This window comes from Mauremys reevesii, linkage group 2 (assembly GCF_016161935.1).
Source record: "Mauremys reevesii isolate NIE-2019 linkage group 2, ASM1616193v1, whole genome shotgun sequence".
In the NCBI taxonomy this organism is placed as follows: Eukaryota; Metazoa; Chordata; order Testudines; family Geoemydidae; genus Mauremys; species Mauremys reevesii.
The window spans coordinates 103,197,825-103,217,945 of record NC_052624.1 but is presented as its reverse complement, the minus strand read 5'-3'; the positions used below and the strand labels follow the sequence as shown (position 1 = coordinate 103,217,945).

Genomic DNA, 20,121 nt, shown 5'->3' with positions numbered 1-20,121 from the left:
GGATTCAGCCCGCCGCTTCAGGTATGAGCTGGGGCCCAAGCATTATGCCGCCCCATATATTTTGCCGCCCTAGGCACCTGCTTGTTGAGCTGGTGCCTAGAGCTGCTCCTGAGTGTGGGTGTGGCAGTGCATGGCTCTCCTTGCTCCTTCCTGAGGTGTAGAGAAGAAACAGTCTTTAAGCACTCCGAAGCACAAGTGCTGCAACTGCAGCTGATCCTTCATGGCACATGTAAAGTGGTAGAAGATCCCCTGCCCCCTCTCAACACTTGTGCACAGACATAAAGGACAAACTGAATCTGGCCCCAAATGAATATATGATATAATATAGATTACAATCTGCTAGATCGTCATCTGGAATACTATGATCAGTTTTGGTTTCCTTATGTTAAAAAAAGTTCAGTGCAGACTGAAAAGTGTCAAAAATATAAGTAATATGGTAGGGTTTAACTATTGTGAGCAATTGAAAAGACTGATATTGTTTTGCCTGGAAAGGGATGTAACTAAAGTTTTCTACATACCCAGCATAGTTTTGATCGGCCTGTTTTATCCTTTTACACAAGGATAGACTTACTGAAATTAAAATGTAGTTATTTGGAACCAGTAAAAGAGCCTTGCCCACAGCAAAAAGGACCTTGCCCATCTGTCCTTTAGAATTTAGTGCACCTGAACAAAATAGCTTTTGAACATACTATTTGATTAAGGATTTGATTTGCATTTCTAGCTAGTAGCTCCACCCATTTCAGTCTTCTTTCAGTGGTGTAGGATTTTGACATTCAAAGGTGCCAATTTTGAAGGCTCTTCCAGATCATCCCATGCAGCAAACCCCAATCATTTGGAGACATTATCTTTATGAATTAGTAACAGAGCCAGCTGTGCCTGCATACAAATTCCCATATACCAAGGCACCTTGATTCAGGCACTGGTCTGACTGTCTTGCACTGTCTGGACAACACAGAGCAGCTGGGCGGAGGGCTGAGCATGTGGCCCATAGTCCTTAAGCCTCTGCTTGTTTTCTACCAAGGTGCACCTGTCTGCTGTCTCAGCATATAACCTTCCAGTTGATACCTCCTGTCCTAAGTGACCCACCACCATAAGATTCCTTATAGGATAGGTGAAGGTAGGCTCATAAATTTGTGAACCTGTGTTGATGTGGAATCTCAACCTGGCATCTTGAAGTTAAAGAGCTCACTCTCTAATTTTTTATAATATTCTTTATTTCACTTGTCACTAAAAACAGCAGTTTTTTAAATCAGTCACGCCTGTTAAGATTGAGTGAAATGCAGGTTTTAATAGCTGATCTTCCACTGTATTCCACAAGGACAAAGTTGTCCAGTGTCCTCATGCCAAATGAATATGGATAGTGATCAGGGCCGGTGCAACCATTAGGCAAACTAGGCAGTTGCCTAGTGCGCCAAGATTTGGGGGTGCCAAAAAGCGGTGCTCCCATTTTTTTTTTACAGCGTTCCTGAGCTGGGCTGCTGGCGGCACGCTGACACGTGTGACTCAGACGCCCTCTCCTAGTGCAGCCACTGCTTCATGCAATTACTGTCATTGCCGGCAGGGCTGCCGGCGGCTGGGCAGAGCTCTGCTTAGTGCCCACGGGCCCGGCGACGGGCTACAGCAGGTCTTCACGAGGAAACGGGAGGCTGCCTCCTGGCTCAGCCCCAGCGGGAGGCACGGAGAGTGCGTTCCCCCCTCCCCCCCCGAGAACAACAGAGCCTCGGGTGGCGGTCCGGTGGAGGAAGAAAGAGGACTGCGATGCCCGTGCATTGGGCAAGGTAAGCGCTTTCCCACAGCTTGGCCTCGGGCGCCTGCTGGTACATCCTCCTGGTCCCCTTGTGCATGGGTGGCTGGAGAGGATGGCAGCCCACAGAGCTGAGCTGCCCTGGTGCCCCCCTCTCCCTGCCCCAGCCTCTGTCATGTCCGGTATCTGGATTTTAAGCCCTGCTGCTGTGTTATGCCTGCAACAGGCCTAAGCCTGTGAGTGACCCCCATAGCAGCTGCCTGAAGTGCTTGGGGGAATCACGCAGAAGGAGCATGATATTCATTTGAGTTCTCTCCTCATGGAGGCTGCGCTCTGCCTGGCGCAGGACTGCAGTCCCGGCAGGACTCTAGGCCCAGTACCTCGCCTCGGTTTGTAGACTTGTGCACCCCTGGCACCGGGCTCAGTCTGGCACCGCTACCCCTCGCCAGTGCCCAAGAAGCAGTCAAAAAAGTTGGATGGACTGGTTAGATTAGTTTAGTTGTCATGCTGTTGCTTGGCCAGTGTAGAGACCACTGAATGCATAATATTCCTCTATGATGATCTGTCCTGAGCAAAACTGGCATGTTATGAGGTAGTGCCTGTGAGGGACAGGTGTCTGTTCATGTCATCCAGCCATCATGTCTTAGGTCTTCTGGGGGGTGGGGGGGGAGCTTTTCCATCCTGTTTTCATTGGATCAAAGTCAAAGATGTTTCTCATAGGGAAGTTAGTAGGCAGTTAGAGCAGATGAGCATACCACCACAGAGAGCACTTGGCAACCATTTGAGAGAGTGTGACCTATTTAGTTAGAAAATGGAACGAGTGTATTTCTGATTACAAGCAACATTGTAGTTCAATGCCAATCAAATGATTCTGTCTTTTGCTTCTGCTGCGAGTTGTTTGAACATTGACAAATGTTCAAACATGGAAGGAACTTGAACTGACCTAGGAAAAACCTAGCATCTGCTTGTGCGGCAAAATACTTTTCGATCATTCTAGATTGTAGATTGCAGGCCATGTTGAACAAAGGACCATGATAATTTGGTTTATGAATAGGCGTACTTCAGAGACAGAGAATGAGACTGAATCAGTATGCATAAAGAATATTTCTTGGGATTTGTGTTGCTTACGGAGACAACTGGAGCTGGTATGATAGAAACTATTCTTCACCAGTTAGAAGAGATGTCACTGCCTATAGAAAACTTGTGTGGTCAAGGCTACGACAATGGGAGCAATATGAAAGGGAAAGAAAATGGTGTCCAGCAAAGAGCCTTTTTTGTTCCTTGCAGTGCACATTCATTGAATTTGGTTGTTAATGATGCTGCAAAATGTTACTTGGAAGCAGCCGCCTTCTTTGATTTAGTTCAACATGTCTATTTGTATTTTTCAACTTCTACACGTCGCTGGGAAGTTCTAACACGCCACATAACTAATCTCACAGTTAAACCATTGAGTGAAACAAGATGGGAAAGTTGAATTGATGCCTTGAAACCTCTTCGCTATCAGCTTGGTGACATCTATGATGCTCTGATAGACATCTATGATGACACTACTCTAACAAGATCATTTGGCAGTACGTCACGAGTTGATGCAAAGGATCTTACAAAAGCCATTTCTAATTTCAAGTTTCTTGTTTCTCTTGTTTTGTGGTATGACATATTGTTTGAGATCAACATGACTAGCAAGCAACTTCAGGCGAAAGAATTCAACATATGTGACACCATTAATCAACTTGGAGAAACCAAGACATTTCTTGTGGGCCGCAGAAGTGACACAGGCTTTGAGAAAACATTGGTAGATGCAGGTGAACTTGCGGAGGAGTTGGATGTACCGGCACTTTTTGAACCAGATCCAATCCGTATTAGAAAAAAGAGGAAGCAGTTCACATATGAAGCAGATGACGAACCTATTTATAATCCGAAAGAAAAATTCAAAGTGAACTTTTACTTTGCCGTCATTGACACAGCAATAAATTCGGTTGAAGAAAGATTCACATTGATGCAGCAAATTAGTTTAGTATTTGGCTTCATATATGATGTTTACAGTTTTGAAAAACACAATACCAAAGCAAATTATGGAGCATTGCTTGAATCTGGAGCAAGCTTTGCAACATGGTGAATCCAAAGATATTGATGCCTTTGACTTGTGCAGTGAATTGCAAGCTATTGCAAGACGAGTCCAAAAGAGTGCATCACCGCAAGATGTATTGAACTTCATATGGGAAAATAAGCTGACAGATAGTGTCCCTAACACAGTTACTGCTCTTCGCATCCTCTTGACTCTCCCAGTTTCTGTGGCCAGTGGTGAGCGAAGCTTCTTGAAGCTCAGGTTGATAAAAACATACATGCGAACATCAATGTTGCAACAAAGACTTGTTGGGCTATCTACCTTGTCAGTAGAACATGACATTGCTCACAGCATTGACTTGGAGGAACTTGTTTCTAAATTTGCTAAACTTAAAGCGTGGAAAAAATAAATTCTAAATTATAACATGTTACTCTGTGACAGTGTATTGTGTATAATGTATGTGATTTATTTTAAGGGGAAAGGTGGAAGTTTCGCCTAGGGCGCAAAATATCCTTGCACCGGCCTTGAAATTCACCTGATTCAGGCCATTCATTTCTCAATATTTTTCCCAAAATCTCACTCACACTAGAAAAATCTAGGCTCCATAGCATAGATGTTTCATCTTGACCGGACTAAGATATTTGGGAAGTCCACTAAACATTTTTTGCCCTTGGTAATGTAGACAGAAATGCAGACACTGTAGTAGTTTGTTTGTTTGTTTATTCCCATGCAGTTTTTATCAAAGTGAATCAGAGTCTGCCTTGATACCTGTTGTTATTTAGTCTGGCTGTCAGTATCTGAATATCTTAAGAGCTCACTCTATTGCCTCAAGCCTTCTTTCCATCCTAGACATCTGTACAACTGCTATCTTAAGTCTTGTATACACATTTCCACAGCACTGCTCTTTCAGTTTAGCATCTCTATGTGATACTTATTTTGGGAAACTTTGTCTTGTGGTCCTTTGTTTAATTATAATTTTTTAGCCTACCTACTTTGGAGTTCTGATAATTGTTAAACTTCCACAACTAGTAATATGTGGGGGTAATTGCCAGATTACTTACCTGTAACTGTAGAATAAATATATATATATTCTTACTGTATTGCCTGTAACTATTCAGACTATCTGCCCTCCTTTGGGAGTTCTCTACTATGAGAAGTTATAGTTTACTAAAAGGAACTGAGATGGTTGGGATCATAACATGCTTTTATAACTGAACAGTTTTGTGTGAGGGTGCTTGTGCAGCCCAATGAGCACTACTTGTGTGAAATTCCAAAAGCTCAGCAGTACTGGGGCACCTATAATGGTGAATATGCAGTGGTAATACAGTAAAAAACTACAGTTACTGGTGAGCTTCCTTCTTGTATTAAGGCTATAAGTACCATTCTGTGCATAGTTGGAACCATAGCCATTCAGATTCCTCCTTTTGTATTTTCCCATGTTATAATGAAAAGTAAAGCTAAACTCACTGTACTGTTTTATTTATTTATTTACTAGAAAATAGCAGTGTGAAAATAACACCAACAGGAACCCTAATATTCAGACACTTCAAATACGACATGAGTGGAATTTACACATGTTCCCTCGTTTTTAAACCAACCGCAGAGCAGACTGAAAAAAACTATTTGCTCAAATATGTTATTTATGGTAAGAGATCAAAATAGTTAATTTACAGTACAAAAACATTTTTTCTTTCACTTTTAAAATGTATGTTGATGTTTTGAAATTCTGATAGGCCAGCTTAATTTAATTTGAGTAGAGTTGCAGAATTCTGTACCTCTTTCAGTAATTTGCTGTTAATTGTCACTTACCAGAGAATTCATGGACTGTCATTTTCAGTGCCTTAAAGGAAATTTTCTGGTCTTTTGATTGAGAAATTAAGCATAGCTCTCTGCTTTTAAAAGGAGACATAAAACATAATTGAAAAATAGAAGATTGAAAAACTGGGTGGGTGAAAATTCTTAAAAACTATGCCAAAGTAACTTCATTTCATGCTGAATTATTCCTTTGGAGATTTATTTTAATGTCTTTTTTTCTTTTTTTACCTCCTGTTCCTGGGACTTCAGGAGAGTCACTAGGACACACTTTACACCAATGTAAAGCTCTTATTCAGTTTTGTTTTTACAGTATTGTCAAGTAAGTCATGCTCTTCTGAGTGAATATTGTGTAATGAAATATAAAGTGTTGGCATTTTTTAAAGAACGTGCTAATTCTGCTTCACTATTCAGAGTAAATTTTGTTGCATGATATAGCAGAATGCCCCCTGATTCTGCTGAAATACAAGTATTACAGATAAAATTATATTTCTTCATTACCAGTTCCCCTTTTCTTCCTTTAGGGTCTGATTCTATTCCAACTGAAACCAATAGCAAAACTCCTTTTGACTTCAGTTGGAACTGGGTTGAAGCCAGTATTATCTTAGAAACATTGAGTAGAACAGAATAGGCCAAATTAATTCCTGCTTTTGAATTCACCTGAATTTGGCCCACTATCTCCAACCTTAAAAAAGAAGTCTGATTGTTTTAGTAGTTTGTCAACTTGCTGAACATAGCTGAAAAGGGGGAACTTCTTTTGAATTTTATTTTTTCATGATCAAAATGCTGAAGAATTTATAGTTCCCAGCATCTATTTTCTAGTGTTATCTTCCAGTCTTGTTATAACTTGCTTGTTCCCCACAACAAGGCTCCAATCTAAATGTCTGAAAGAAAAATTATTTTTATAGAAATGTACAGGGCTTCCAGATTATACGGGACCTGGGCACAGAAGCAGATGTGGTCTCCCAATTTACAGGAATAATTTATATATAAATGTATTAAAATACATGATGATATGGCTTAAAAAAATTCAGAATGAATATGCGATACTGCATTATAAACAAGCAGTGAATGGTCTAGTGAGTTATCTTTAAATGGGTACCAGTACACCATCATGTAGTCTGTATGGCATTGTTTTTTAACCCAGCTACCTGATTTCTCTCCACATTCTCTTTTTCCTTGTCATGTACTCCTTGTATCACTAATTTTTCCATTCTCCCTTCTCTGTTCCTTCATTCTCTATTGCTCTGATGCCTCCCTGCTTATTTTTCTTTAGCTTCCATTATTCCTCTGTCTCCTTGTGATCCATCCATTTAATCTGTGACCCCTACTGTCGTCTTGACCCCCTTCACCATGTGCAATACTGTAATTGTGGGGAACTAGGGGAGCTAACTTCAATTCAGTACAGATTGCTGTAGGAGAGACTCTCCTCACCCCCCTCTGCCGTATCAGCTATTCAGCAGGACCAGCAGAGAGACTGATCTAGAGGGACGTGTTGCTGAGCTCAGTTGCTAGAGGTCTCTTGGATCTCATTTTGGGGGACAGGAATCAATCTTGAAGCCCTTTAAAATAGTTTTTTTGGTTCTCACTAGAAGGTGCAAAATACTGTATTATAATTATATATTATTAAATGCAATGCCTGTGATGATAAATTGCACCTCATGTTGAAATGTGTCTTCTGAAACTGCTATTGTCTTTGTTACTTTATATTTTTAAGCACTTATACTATAATCTCTTCATTTCTTGAAAGTGAAACAAAAATGTATAGAGGCTTTGTCCTTTTTAGGATATGTTTTGCAAAATGAAAGGCGATATTTATCTATGGAAACAGGAATGATGAATTAGAAAGTATTTTCCATTGTTCTCTGACACAAATCCTTCATTAAAATTTCAATGGGGATGTAAATCAATTTTGTATATGAAATACACAAAAATACTGTCTTTTTTTAACTTAACCTTCATGTTTAAATGTGCATCTCTCAGTATCTTGTATTTTCTTTCACCTGCAGCTTATTCTGATCCTAATTTTTACTATGAGTTTACAGCCCGGTATCATGCAGCCCCTTGCAACAGTATCTACAATATATCTTTTGAAAAGAAGTTGCTTCAAATACTAAGCAAACTTGTCATTGAACTTTCTTGTGAGGTTACTTTACTCAAGTCAGAGTGCCATCATGTAAAAATGCAGAAAGCTGGTCTACAAAATGAAATCTTCTTTACTTTTACAGGTAAAAATTATTGATCTTTTAAAGACTTAGTGTTTTCATAGTGAAGCAAAGTTTATTTCATGGAATATCTTCATATTCCTATTGAAAGCATTTTATGTCTTTAATTCATAAAGAATTATCTAGATTGCAACAAAATACACAAAAATAATTTATGTGGTAAATCCATGTACAAATTATGAAAATTCAGATGTCTGACTCCAAAAAATATCCTTCACAATAGCCCACAAACCAAGTTAGGAGCTTTTATGCATCTACCCACATACACAATTATTTAGTTGGTCTTATCATAGAGTGAGATTTTTGACCCCTGAGGCATGCCCACACAGGGAAGTAAAGGGATATAATATGCCTCCTTCATATATTGTGAGGAGCAGTGCAGTGGGAGAGCAGCTACTGTGGGGCTGTTATTCCCCCTCCTATGCATGTGTGTGGAGGAAGGGAGGCCATGGTTGAGGAGTTAGCAAAAACATTCCACTGTTTCCCTCCCCACCCCCCCCACTCAGCCCTCTGGGGAAGTAACCTGTGCCAGGCCTGTGTGGATTGTTTTCCCTGAAGCAAGGAGGGGGACCACTGTGTGACTGAGAGTCACAGTACAGTTCCTGTTCTGCTCCTGGTGGCAAGGTTTGTGACAAAGCCTTAATAATTTGCTTAACAGTCTGCTACTGTTTTTATCCCCAAATTAACGGGGTGTGAGAGATAGTAGATTGAAGGGCCCTAAAGCACAAATTGAGGTTGAAGAATCCATTCCTCTGCCTCCAATGTGCTTCAGCATAGTTGTGTTGGAGCAAAATCATTTTGCTGAAGCTTTACTTGATTTTCCATGATTTGGCATTGAGCTGTGGAAATAAGAGTATATTACATCACCTTCAGGATGTATATTTTTATCAGGAAAAATTGTCAAGAATTTGCTAGGCTACCTGAAATGATCACCAAGAGATGAGAAAATGATACCTATCCTAATTGATTCCCCTTCTTTGGTCCAGGTTCCAAGTACATGGCCAAGAGGGAACTTATATAGCATAAAGTTACAGCTCCTGCAGGGGCATTACAAACAGCCCCTGCAGAACACTATGGAGATACAAGATGTCGCCAATGGTCAGTTCCTTTCTTGTTACAGCTGACAAAGGAGCTTCCAGTGGTTGCTGTGCTGGCTGGCTGCTGCAGTTGTCTTGCATATCTTCTAATCTGACAGCTGTCTATGTAATTTCTCCTTAAAATTCAGTGGACAATTGAATCCTTTAACAGAAGAAATTTTGTCCAGTATCACTCCAGGTGGCTTTCCTAATCCTTACAAATTTGTCTCTCAAGAAAATAAGACTCAGAGGGCTAGATCCTCAAAGGTGCCAAAAATTAGATTCTGAAAACCCCCTTGCAGCTGCTGCCTAACCCTCTAGGCTCCTAAAGTCTCTGTGTGCCTAGCATTCTGCTGGTGGTCATGTGTAAAATCTCTTACGTCCCAGTGGGATCTGCAAATTAGGCATTCCCCACCTATCTCATCTGCAGATCATGGTCCAGTATGTGCCCATGGAGGAGGAGATGGTAGTAGTGCCCCTTATACCCTGTAGTCAAGTGGTTAGAGAACTCTCACATAAGATGTAAGAGGCCTGGCTACAAATCCCTATACTTCCTGATGTGGAGCAGAAGCTTAAACCCAGATCTTCCCTTTTCTAAACCCTGAGCTATGCAGTGTTTTGAGGTGAAACTCAGTCTTTCTTCCACTTTTTGTAAAATACATAATTATTCACTGGGTCAGGGAGACAGAGAATGACTGACCGGTTATGGTACTCTCCTGGAGTATGGGAGACCCATGTTCAAGTCCCTGTTCAACAGCAGGCTGAATGAGGTTTTGAACCTGTGTCTTCCCCAGTTGAGGTGAATGCACTAACCACAGGATTGTGGGGAGGGGGGGAAACAGGTCCCACCACCACTTTTTGCATGAAAGGACTGCCTTGGTTTAGGCACCTAACTCTAGTAGAATGTTCAAGCAGGGAGAATCTCAAGCAGAGGAACATGCCACAAGTTAGGTGGCTAAGTCATTTTGCGGGGTGGTGCTTAGGCCCTGCCACCATCCCCAAAATTTGCAATTGGGTAGCTTAGGCAGCTCCCTACTCAGTATGCTGGCTTTTGTGAATCCCATTCTTAGGCCCCTGACATGCCCCTTATATTATATAAGGAACCTGGGTAGCTAACCTTGGCCTGTGGATTTCCTTAGGCAGCAGGGACCTAAACGTTAGGCATTGCAGCACTGAGTCTAAGTCTCATTTGAGACTTTGGACTAGATGAACATTCTTTATTATTCCCGGGGGGGATGGGGAAAAAGAAAATAAGAGGCATATTGGATCTAAGAAAAGAGTTCACTCAGTAGGTTTAGGCTTTCAACGTAAAGGATGCCTACTTTCATATTTTCATCTGTCTTATTGATCAAAAACTATATGAGGCTTGGCTTGGGTGAAGACTCCTCTCAATATAGGGTATTTTTCTTTACACCTTTTTCCTTAAGAATGTTTACCAAGTGTCTGGCTATGCTGTCAGTAGATGTAAGATGTCAAGGTAGCTGTATTGGTCCCTACCCAGATTTCTTGTTGAGAGCTCAGTTTTCAAGAGGGATCCATTGTGCAGTCTATTCCAGTCAAATGCCAGTGTTAAATGTAAACTTTCATTTTGACAAAAACAGCGGATTTCATAGGATTTGTCCTGAATTCCAAATCTGCCATCCGCCTTGCAAATGGCAGATTCCAGTAAATGCAGAAGTCAGTCTCTGTATGGTCTCAGGGTCAAGGAAATATAACATTCTTCCTGACAAAGAACACTTGCTTAAACAATCTGAGCAGAAAATACACTGCCCAGCATGGGTAGTCCGTTAAAGACTGTAGCGTTTGAAAGAACAAACACTAAATGTTTCACCAAACCAGTCATTAATAGTTTACTGTTTTTCTCTTCTAAATCTGAGTCATTACTGGGGGGAGTTTAAATTATATAACCTAGATATTTAGAGTTCTTAGCTATTGTCTAGACTACGTAGATAGGACTAAGACAACATGCAAGTCTCCTAGACCAGCGGGGGCTGGTGTTAGACTTGCTGGGGCCCAGGGCCAAAGCCCAAGAGCTTCAGCCCTGGGCGGTGGGGCCCAGGGTTACAGGTCTCCTGCTTTGGTGCCTGTACCCAGAGCGTTGGGGCTAAGGATTTGGCTTTGCCCCCATCCCCACCCGAGGCAGCTGGACTCAGGCTTTGATCCCCTGTCCTGGGGTTGTGTAGTAATTTTTGTTGTCAGAAGGGGGTCATAGGGCAATGAAGTTTGAGAACCCCCTGTCCTGAACTGTCTGAGGATTATCAAAATAACAGACGGTATGATCTCTTATCCGAGATTAAGTGGATCAAAATGTGGAAACAAACTTGTTGTGAACTTGCAGGTGTTCAGAGTCTTGGAACGTATTTTACTAGATTTAAGTAAATGCATATTTCAGAAATGTTTCCATTACAGAGCAATGTTAAGCTGTTGGTAAAAGGAGTTCAATTCATATATTTCATATTCTTGACTTGGCAGCTTACTCTAATGTAAAATGCTGGAGAGCAGCACTTCAATCTCTATTTAATTAATATTTCTTCTGGCCCTCCATCATATTGAGTTGTTAGTGCTTGTTAATCTCCCAAGAATGTGGATCTGTACAGGCAGATGATTGCATGAGCGTAATTATTTGCCTATATGGATCCATGCTTCTCACCATCCTTCATGTCAGAGTTGTATAAGGATTCCTGAGAAAATGAAAGGAACAGAGTGGTAGCTAGGGCTGCAGTCCATTGTTATGCATTCAGGCTCAGGCATTAGGCACTTATACCTATAGAGCATGCATGTTTCACAAGAATGTAGATCAATAAGGCAATCATTTTTGAAGAACTAGAGTTGCTGAAGTAATCCTTGTTATATTCTACTGTACTATTAGTCTTTCACTAGAAAGGAACTGATCATTGGAAGCACTAGGGATTATCATGGCTTTTCTTCAGGGGAGGCTGAAGAAGTTCCTTGCAGAAACAATTGATCAAAACTTTGAGCTTTTGGAGTTCCTGCCTGGCCACACACTCAAAGCATCAACTCAAAAGTGATATAGTAAGACCTATGCCTTAATTAAACAGCCACTCCAGTTAAATAATTCTCAAATGGATTACTCATCTGAATTGAAAGAATATTTACAACATTGGTAGATTTCTAAGATTACTAATTTCCTAGAGATCAAAATCTGCAAATAAGTATTGCCTCCAATTACACTTTTTTAAAAAAGGAGATATCAAATAATATTTAAGTTCACCATGATCTAATTATATGTTCATGAGAAGAAAATTCTGATTTTTTCTTTAAGACAGTATTTATTACTAGTCAGACATCTGAACGTGCAAAAATTATTTTCTGTGTAGCTCCTTCAGGCATAATCAGAAATGTAATTTTATAAATTTGAAAAGAAACCTTAAAGTATATTTTTGGGATACTAGCAAGTTTAATGTTGATTTCAGTGTATTTGTTCCTATGTAAAGTAGAGTATGTTTTGTTACAGTTTCTTCTTTAGATACAGAAAAAATCAACAATCCATGTCAGCAAAAGAATTGTGATACTGCTAAAAGATTAAAGAAGGTACTGTAGATAAATCAAAAAGCATGAAGACCAGCAAAAATAATCATCCAACTCTTTCTAATGCCAATAAACTGATCTAAAGAATGAGAATAATAATTAAAAATATTAACGTATGTGCAAATGGATGTACCAGTGAGCACTTACGTGTAGTTTACCACCTATTAATATTGTTTAATTTTTGGTTCTCCATGTGAAAGAGGGTGATTGCATTGTGGCTTTATTTGGAGAACAGGCTGGAGCTGTTTGATATCAGGTGGTGAGATAATTACACAGAAGTAAGATACTGAGTGCAAATAGTAGTAAAACAATCAGAAGAGGTTTGAATGTAAATTATTTTATAAATCTAACCATAGTTTGCAACAAAGCATGTCTTTACATTATTTGACAGTAACCTTGATGTTGGTGTGTGGCTTACCAGGACTTTAAAAAGTAAAGTGCTACAGTAAGCTAGAAAAAGTTAAATATTGCCTTACTTGATTAGTGTATTACTTATAAGATGTAGAGGACATTTTTCAGAACTGTAGACTATTGAGCTACATTTCAGAAGACAAATATTTTTTTTCGTTTTTTGTGTCTTAGAACAAAGGTTTTTATCAAACTAACCTTCAAAATTCAGTTATTTGAGATTTTCACTTCATCTGAGAAAAGGAAAAATGAGTTTGTACATTTTTTGTATCATTGATATAAACAGAAAAAAATCTTAATATATTAGAAATTTGGGTGTATCTATTCACTTTTTCCCCCCAGAAGATTTTGTGGATGACTGGAGAACTGGTAGGATTAATAATATCAGAAAAAACAAGCAAATGAAACAAGCTTGAGATGATTTAGTCATTCAGATTATTCAAAAAACTCTTTGGACAATGGATCTGTGCCAATTTATACTGTCTGAGGATCCCTCCCCCCCAACCTTTTAACATCTGTTTATCCAAAATGCCTGAGAAACACTTGGAGAAAAATGTCTGTTAGAAATTCAACATCCTCTAGCTCTTCATGTGAGTGCTGAAAGAACTCATAGTCCATATCCAGGTTCGCAAATGAGTCCTTCAGCAAGCCAAGAAATGTTAGACTTGACATTCCTGATAACACTGCTCTACAGCCAAAATGCTTCTGAAATAAATGTAGTCAAACTTTACTAATTCTGGGTCACTGAGAACGAAAATGATGCTTAAAATTGTTGATTGGCTCTAGTTTTCAAGTTATTCTATTGGGTCAGTATATACGACCCTTGACTTGGGAATGGCGGAGGATAAGTGAGTTATAAAGGGAAGGGATCTCAATTTAAACCAGAAATGACTAAAATACATCTTTGACTGGATCTGTGAATAAATCTATGACTGGGTTTGGACAGTACTTGCTTTTTAGGCAAAACAATGAATGATGCAATCTGAAGCTGGTATTGCGTCATACATGATATGAATTGCATCATGTTATTCCTAGAAATCATGGATGATGCAATCATAACGAAGCTTACATCACTCTACTGAACAAATTGCCCTATAGCAGCTCTAGAAATCATACAGTGTCGTGCTCTTTTATTTGTCAGTGTTTGATTTTGCAAAGGGACACATTTCTATTTAGCCAAAGTGAGCAGAGATGCCTCGTACTTGAGTGAACAGTGCAGATAACTTCTGCTATGTTTGTGGTGAAGTGACTTTTGCATCACAAAAGCGCGGTATAACCACTATGGTTAAGAAAGCCTATCACCTTTATTTTGGCTGCAAAATTGGAGATCAGGACAAGAGGTGGGCCCCATACATATGCTGCAACACTTGTGCAACAAATCTTCGCCAGTGGTTGAACAGGAAAAGGAAATCTATGCCTTTTGCAGTGCCAATGATTTGGAGAGAGCCAACAGATCATACCAGCAATTGTTACTTCTGCATGGTGCCTCCAGTTGGGAAAGGTGTGTCAAAGAAGAAAAAGTGGACTGTGCATTATCCAAACATTCCATCAGCTATACGTCCAGTACCCCACAGAGAAGGACTGCCGGTTCCTGATGCACCAGAATCATTCTCACTTGAGTCAGACGAGGAAGAGGATGAAACTTCTGGTCGTGAACCATCAATGTTACAGGACCCACATTTTCTCCCATCCTCCTCCTCTGAACCACACCTCAGAACACAAGGTGAACTGAATGGCCTTGTCAGGGATTTGGAACTACCCAAGAGTAAGGCAGAGCTGTTGGGCTCCAGACTACAGCAGTGGAATCTCCTGGCAGGTGATGTTAGGGTTTCCATGTTCCGTGACCGTCACGGAACATGGATCTTATCCCATTCTTCTTCATGGAAGGTGATCTTGTAGCCTGCAATAACATCAATGGTGTGATGGCAGCCCTCAACATCGTTCATGATCCAGATGAGTGGAGACTGTTCATTGATTCATCGAAGACGAGTCTTTAAGCTGTTTTACTGCATAATGGCAATGTTTTGCCATCAATTCCAGTTGGTCATGCAGTCCATATGAAGGAAACCTATGACAACATGAAACAACTTTTGAGGTGCATAAACTATGACCAACATCAGTGGCAGCTTTGTGGCGATTTGAAGGTTGTTGCTCTCTTGCTTGGTCTGCAGACTGGATACACAAAGTACTGCTGTTTTCTCTGTGAATGGGATAGTCGTGCAAGAGATTCCCACTACATCAAGAAAGATTGGCCACTCCGACAGTCATTGGAGCCTGGGAGGAAAAGTGTTCAGCATCCACCACTTGTTGAATCAAGGAAGATTTTGTTACCCCCCTTACACATCAAGCTGGGTCTGATGAAGAACTTTGTCAAGGCCATTGACAAAACACAAGCAGCTTTCAAGTACCTCTGTGGAAAATTTCCAAGGTTAAGTGAAGCTAAGATAAAGGAAGGTGTCTTTGTTGGTCCTCAGATTCGTGAACTTCTTCGAGATGATGCATTTGACCATGCACTGCGTGGCAAGGAAAAGACGGCATGGAAAGCCTTCCAGTTAGTGGCAATAAATTTTCTCGGAAACAACAAGGCAGACAACTACAGGTTGTTGGTGGAAAACCTCCTCAAGGCATACCAAAGCCTTGGTTGCAACATGTCACTAAAGATACATTTTTTGCACTCTCATCTAGATTTTTTTCCACTGAACTGCGGAGCAGTGAGCGACGAGCACGGCGAGCGATTTCACCAGGACATTGCAACAATGGAGAAATGCTATCAGGGCAAATGGAGCCCATCAATGCTTGCAGACTATTGCTGGACAGTGACAAGAGATGCTCCATTTAATGAATACAAGAGACAAGCCAAGAAGCGCTGAGTAGACACTGAATAGGACTAAACTATGTACATAATAGTTTTTTGCCTTTTGTTTCATCATAAATTTTATTTATATAACCCTTTTGCTGATTTTTAAAGTGTTACATAAACAGGACAGGTCAAATATTATCATGTGAAGCAACCATAAACACATGAAAAGACCTAGGTTTACAATTTATGATTAAAACTCTATCTACACAATATACATAGACATAAATGTAAAAACTTAAATAACTTAGAAACAGTAGCCAATCAGTTGTTTTAATTGTCGTATTTGAATTCAGCACATCAAAATACATAATAAATAGCACATTTTATCTCTGAAGCAGACAACATCTCAAAAATTGTAGACCAGTGTAATTCTTATGCTAAAAAAACAAAATTTTAAAATAAGTCATTAGTTCATGTATGCATCACTAGAAAACAACAACAGCAACAAAAAAGGTGGGGGGAGCACAACCCAATATTTTTCTCCTTTTGCAAGTCACCCTTAAAGCTTTTTCTAAAGCTTGGGTTCCATGAGTGTAACTGAAAGTGGAATTTGCTCTACGGAATTTGGAAAGGTCATTTTGTTTGTTTATATTGAGAGTTAGCTCCAGTTCACCTCACAGACTCCAGAGAAAAAAATGATTTAAGGCCTGTTCAAGAGAAGCACTCCAACCAGTCAAGGCAAAAATAGCAGTTATCACAAAAAGATAATTCTGTTTTGGGTCTACAACTTTGGAATACAGTAAATGGCCATGGTCAGCAAACAAGATAAGGTAATCATTCTTAAAATATGGCCACTTTTAATTTCTTTTCCATTTACTGTCCATTCTCAACCATGGCTACTCCATTAATAAGATGAGATCGCTTTGGGAAGGAGAGAGAATGGGGGTTTTCAGAATGTGCAGACAATTAAAAGCTCTATGTCTTTAAAAATTAGGATAAACGAGAAGTAGAGCTTGACACAGAATGTGAAATTTGTTTGCTTACTGTCCCCAGAAACAGTCAGAAAATACAGTACTTTATATTTCAAGGGAACAGTGGATTTCTAGGGCCATAAACAAAAGGAAAAGATGTCAAATAGGAAATACAGATCAGAAAATTAAGATTTAAAATGTGGCTTCCTATTACCTTAGTCATCCTCAGTAAGGAAGCTGATACTACTGCAACACAGGTCACAGGAAAAAGTGTGGTGGAATTTATTGGATTTGATCTTTGCAAGGACTGACATCCTCAATTAACTACGTTTTAAAAGCTTGAATAAGGCTGATTAAGGAAATCCACAGCCACAGGCAGATCCTCAAATCCTTCTTGTGAAGCACATTTCCTCGTGCAGCAGTATACTCTTCAAGCTTATTAAGTTGTACATGATGCTATCACATTGCCATCACATTGTCACATGATCCCCAAACTGAAGAGCCAGAGCCTAAGCACAGGTTTATTGTGTCTGACTAGGAGTCAAATTCTGCCATTGACTGCACACGCTCAAATCACGACAGGCCAGATCCTCAGCTGGTGTTAACTATTGTTTGTCCGCTGAAGTCAATGGAGTTGCATCAATTTACATAAGCTGAAAAGCTGACACAATGACTGAGATCTATACACATACCTCAGGACAGAATGTAGTCTTAGACATTCTGGGCATTCATTCAAAGTTCCTATCCTAATTGGTGGAGTTGGAATTCCATTATTATCACTCTCACCTTCATACACATGCCATACTTTACCAACTGGGATAAACAGCAATGTGCCAAATTCACTGACATCAGGGGTTTTTGTTTCACTCCTTAAGTTTGCAAAATTTGGGACACAGTTTGAATGTTATTACGACCATAAATGGTTCTATAAATTTGGTCCTAACACAATATTATCCAAATACCACTGGCAAGAGGTTAAAGAAAAGTATGGTTTGTAAACATTACAAAAGTGTGTCATTTAAACATGGTCTTGCTATCTTAACTACATACAATTCCTTAGTATCAGGAACCTTGATTTCCTGGTAAACTGTGCTAATGCAAAATCTAACAAATTTGAAAAGTTGTTCCAATTCTAATCTGGCAGATTTATTATGATGAGAAGTTCAAGATTTATCCATTCCAGATGAGAATGGGCTTGTCTATAGAGAGTTAGTATGCAGCAAGATGGTGAGAAAATCTACTAACATGCCAGACCCTAGCTTAAGTGTGAACTCTGCTACCATGCACAAACAGTTACATAGTTCAAAAGTTCCATAGCAGTAGATAACAATACTGCAGGGGTAGGCAATCTATGGCACATGTGCCAAACGCAGCATGTGAGCAGATTTTCGGTGGCACTCACACTGCCCGGGTCCTGGCCACCGGTCTGGGGGCTCTGCATTTTAATTTAATCTTAAATAAAGCTTCTTAAACATTTTAAAAACCTTATTTACTTTACATACAACAATGGTTTAGTTATATAATATAGACTTCTAAAAAGAGACCTTCTAAAAATGTTAAATGTATTACTGGCATGCAAAACCTTAAATTAGAGTGAATAAATGAAGGCTCGGCACACCACTTCTGAAAGGTTGCTGACCCCTGTAACAGTGCATGATAGCAGGGTACACATAACCAGTAAATGCACAGCAAGCTAGTGTTCCCATGTACCCTTGAAATATAAAGTACTGTATTTTCTGACAGTGTTTCTGGGGACAGTAAGCACACACATCTCACATTCTGAGTCAAGCTCTACTTCTTCTCAGTTCCCCCCAGTTCCCGTTCTCTAGTGTGGAACAGTAGGTCTAGTGTTAGTCTCCATAGTTCTAGTAGTGATTCTAGTAGTAGTTAGTTGAGTATTTATTGTAGTTAGTTATCTTTTAGTGTGTCTTTATATAGCTTAGGCCCGAGCTTGAGGTTTCAAGCCCTGTGCGGGGCTTATGCTGGAGCACGATGTTCGCATGCGGAGCATACGGACTGCTGCTGCTCGTGCGTCAAGCCTGCGCTGCTTGCCCTCCGCTGCTGCGAGCTGCAGCCTCGCTGCCTCTTGCCTCGCCTCATAGAAAGCTCTAGCACTCTTAGAAGAGGCACTCTGCGAGAGAGAGCTGGAGCCTCGAAAGCGAGCTCAGCGCCGCGCCGCGCCAGCGCTCGCCCGCCGCACCCCGCAAGCCGCTCCGAGCGGCAGCCGGCTGCCCTGCACCGCTCGGAAGGCCGAGAGCGCTCAAACCGGCAAGCCCGCCCTCACCGGCACAGAAGCAGCGCCCGCGAGCGCCGCCGGCGCCAGCGGCCGCAGCAGGCCAGCCGCAAAGCCGCCGGGCGCCGGCGCCTCGCGGCCAACCTCGGCGCCGCCGCGCCCTCGGCCCGCCCAGCGGCCGAGCCCCGGCAGCCCCGCGCGCGGAGGCCCAGCCAGCTCCCCGGGCCCACCGAGGACGCTGGGCTGATCGGCGGGCTGCTGGCGGCGCGGGGCGACGGCCCGAGCACTCAGCCGCCCTGGGCCCCCGCGATATCAGCCGCCCCGGCGTGCAGCCCGCGCGCGTCCCTCATCCCCGGGCGACCGGGGCGCATCGATCCCGGAGACCGGCTATCCATCAGCGGCGAGCATCCCTCATCCCCTCGCGAATCGCTATCCCGCATCGCCCCAGCGGTCCGCGGCGTCGTCAGCATCGCGCACCACGCATCAGCGGCCCCGCGCTCCTCCGGCGCCAGGTCCCGCCATCCACGGGGCGCACATTCCGGCAGCGCGCGTCCAGGCACGCACCGCGGCGGACATCACCGCGGCAGGTCCGCCCCGCGCCCATCTCCCGCGTCGCAAGGTCCGCCCCCGCGCCGCCAGCGTCGCCCGGTCCCGCTCCGCGCCGCCGCCGCCGCCGCCTCCAGCGCCGCCGCCCGAGCTCCGCCGCGCGCCTCCAGCTCACCGGCCCAGAGATCCGGCTCCCAGCCGCGCCGCCGCGCGCGGCAGCACCGAGCGGCAGCTCGCGCCCCGACGCCCGCCCCGGGCGCCCGCCACTGTCGCCGGCCCTCGGGCCGCGCACTCGCCCCCGGCGGGGCCACCCGCCCACCCACCGCCGGCCCTCCCCCTGGCCCTCCAGCCACCCACCCTAGCCAGACCCCTTGATTTCAGCCGGATCCGCACCCCGGTGGATTTCAGGGCCCAGGCCGACCCTGCGGTGGGGGCGCTTGATGCCCCTGGATTGGCCTCCCTCGGGCTCGGCGCCGGGCTCGGGCCACCGGGGCTCGGGCCATCGGCGCAGTCAGCCCCCGCCCCCACAGCCCCCGCCCGCCCCACGGCCCCCCCCCTGCCCTGGGCCGCTGGGCAGCCGCCCTGCCGCCAGGTCGCTGCCGGAGGAGGAGGAGGAGGCGCCGCCGCACTCCTCGTCGAGGTCCAGCAGATGGCCTCGCAGGGCCTCGCCATCAGGGCCTTGCCAGTGACCT

General features: G+C 42.7%; 1 protein-coding gene across 3 annotated transcripts in view; it reads left to right on the top strand.

Moving 5' to 3' along the window:
- The window catches only part of LOC120398953 (zona pellucida binding protein), a 75,655-nt gene that overhangs the window by 28,207 nt on the left and 27,327 nt on the right, over window positions 1-20,121 (top strand). For all 3 annotated transcript variants that reach the window (XM_039526763.1, XM_039526761.1, XM_039526762.1), the window contains exons 4-6: window positions 5,305-5,454; window positions 7,631-7,849; window positions 12,398-12,474. In XM_039526763.1, coding sequence (XP_039382697.1) covers window positions 5,305-5,454; window positions 7,631-7,849; window positions 12,398-12,474 — 446 coding nt within the window. The remainder of the gene's footprint in view (window positions 1-5,304; window positions 5,455-7,630; window positions 7,850-12,397; window positions 12,475-20,121) is intronic.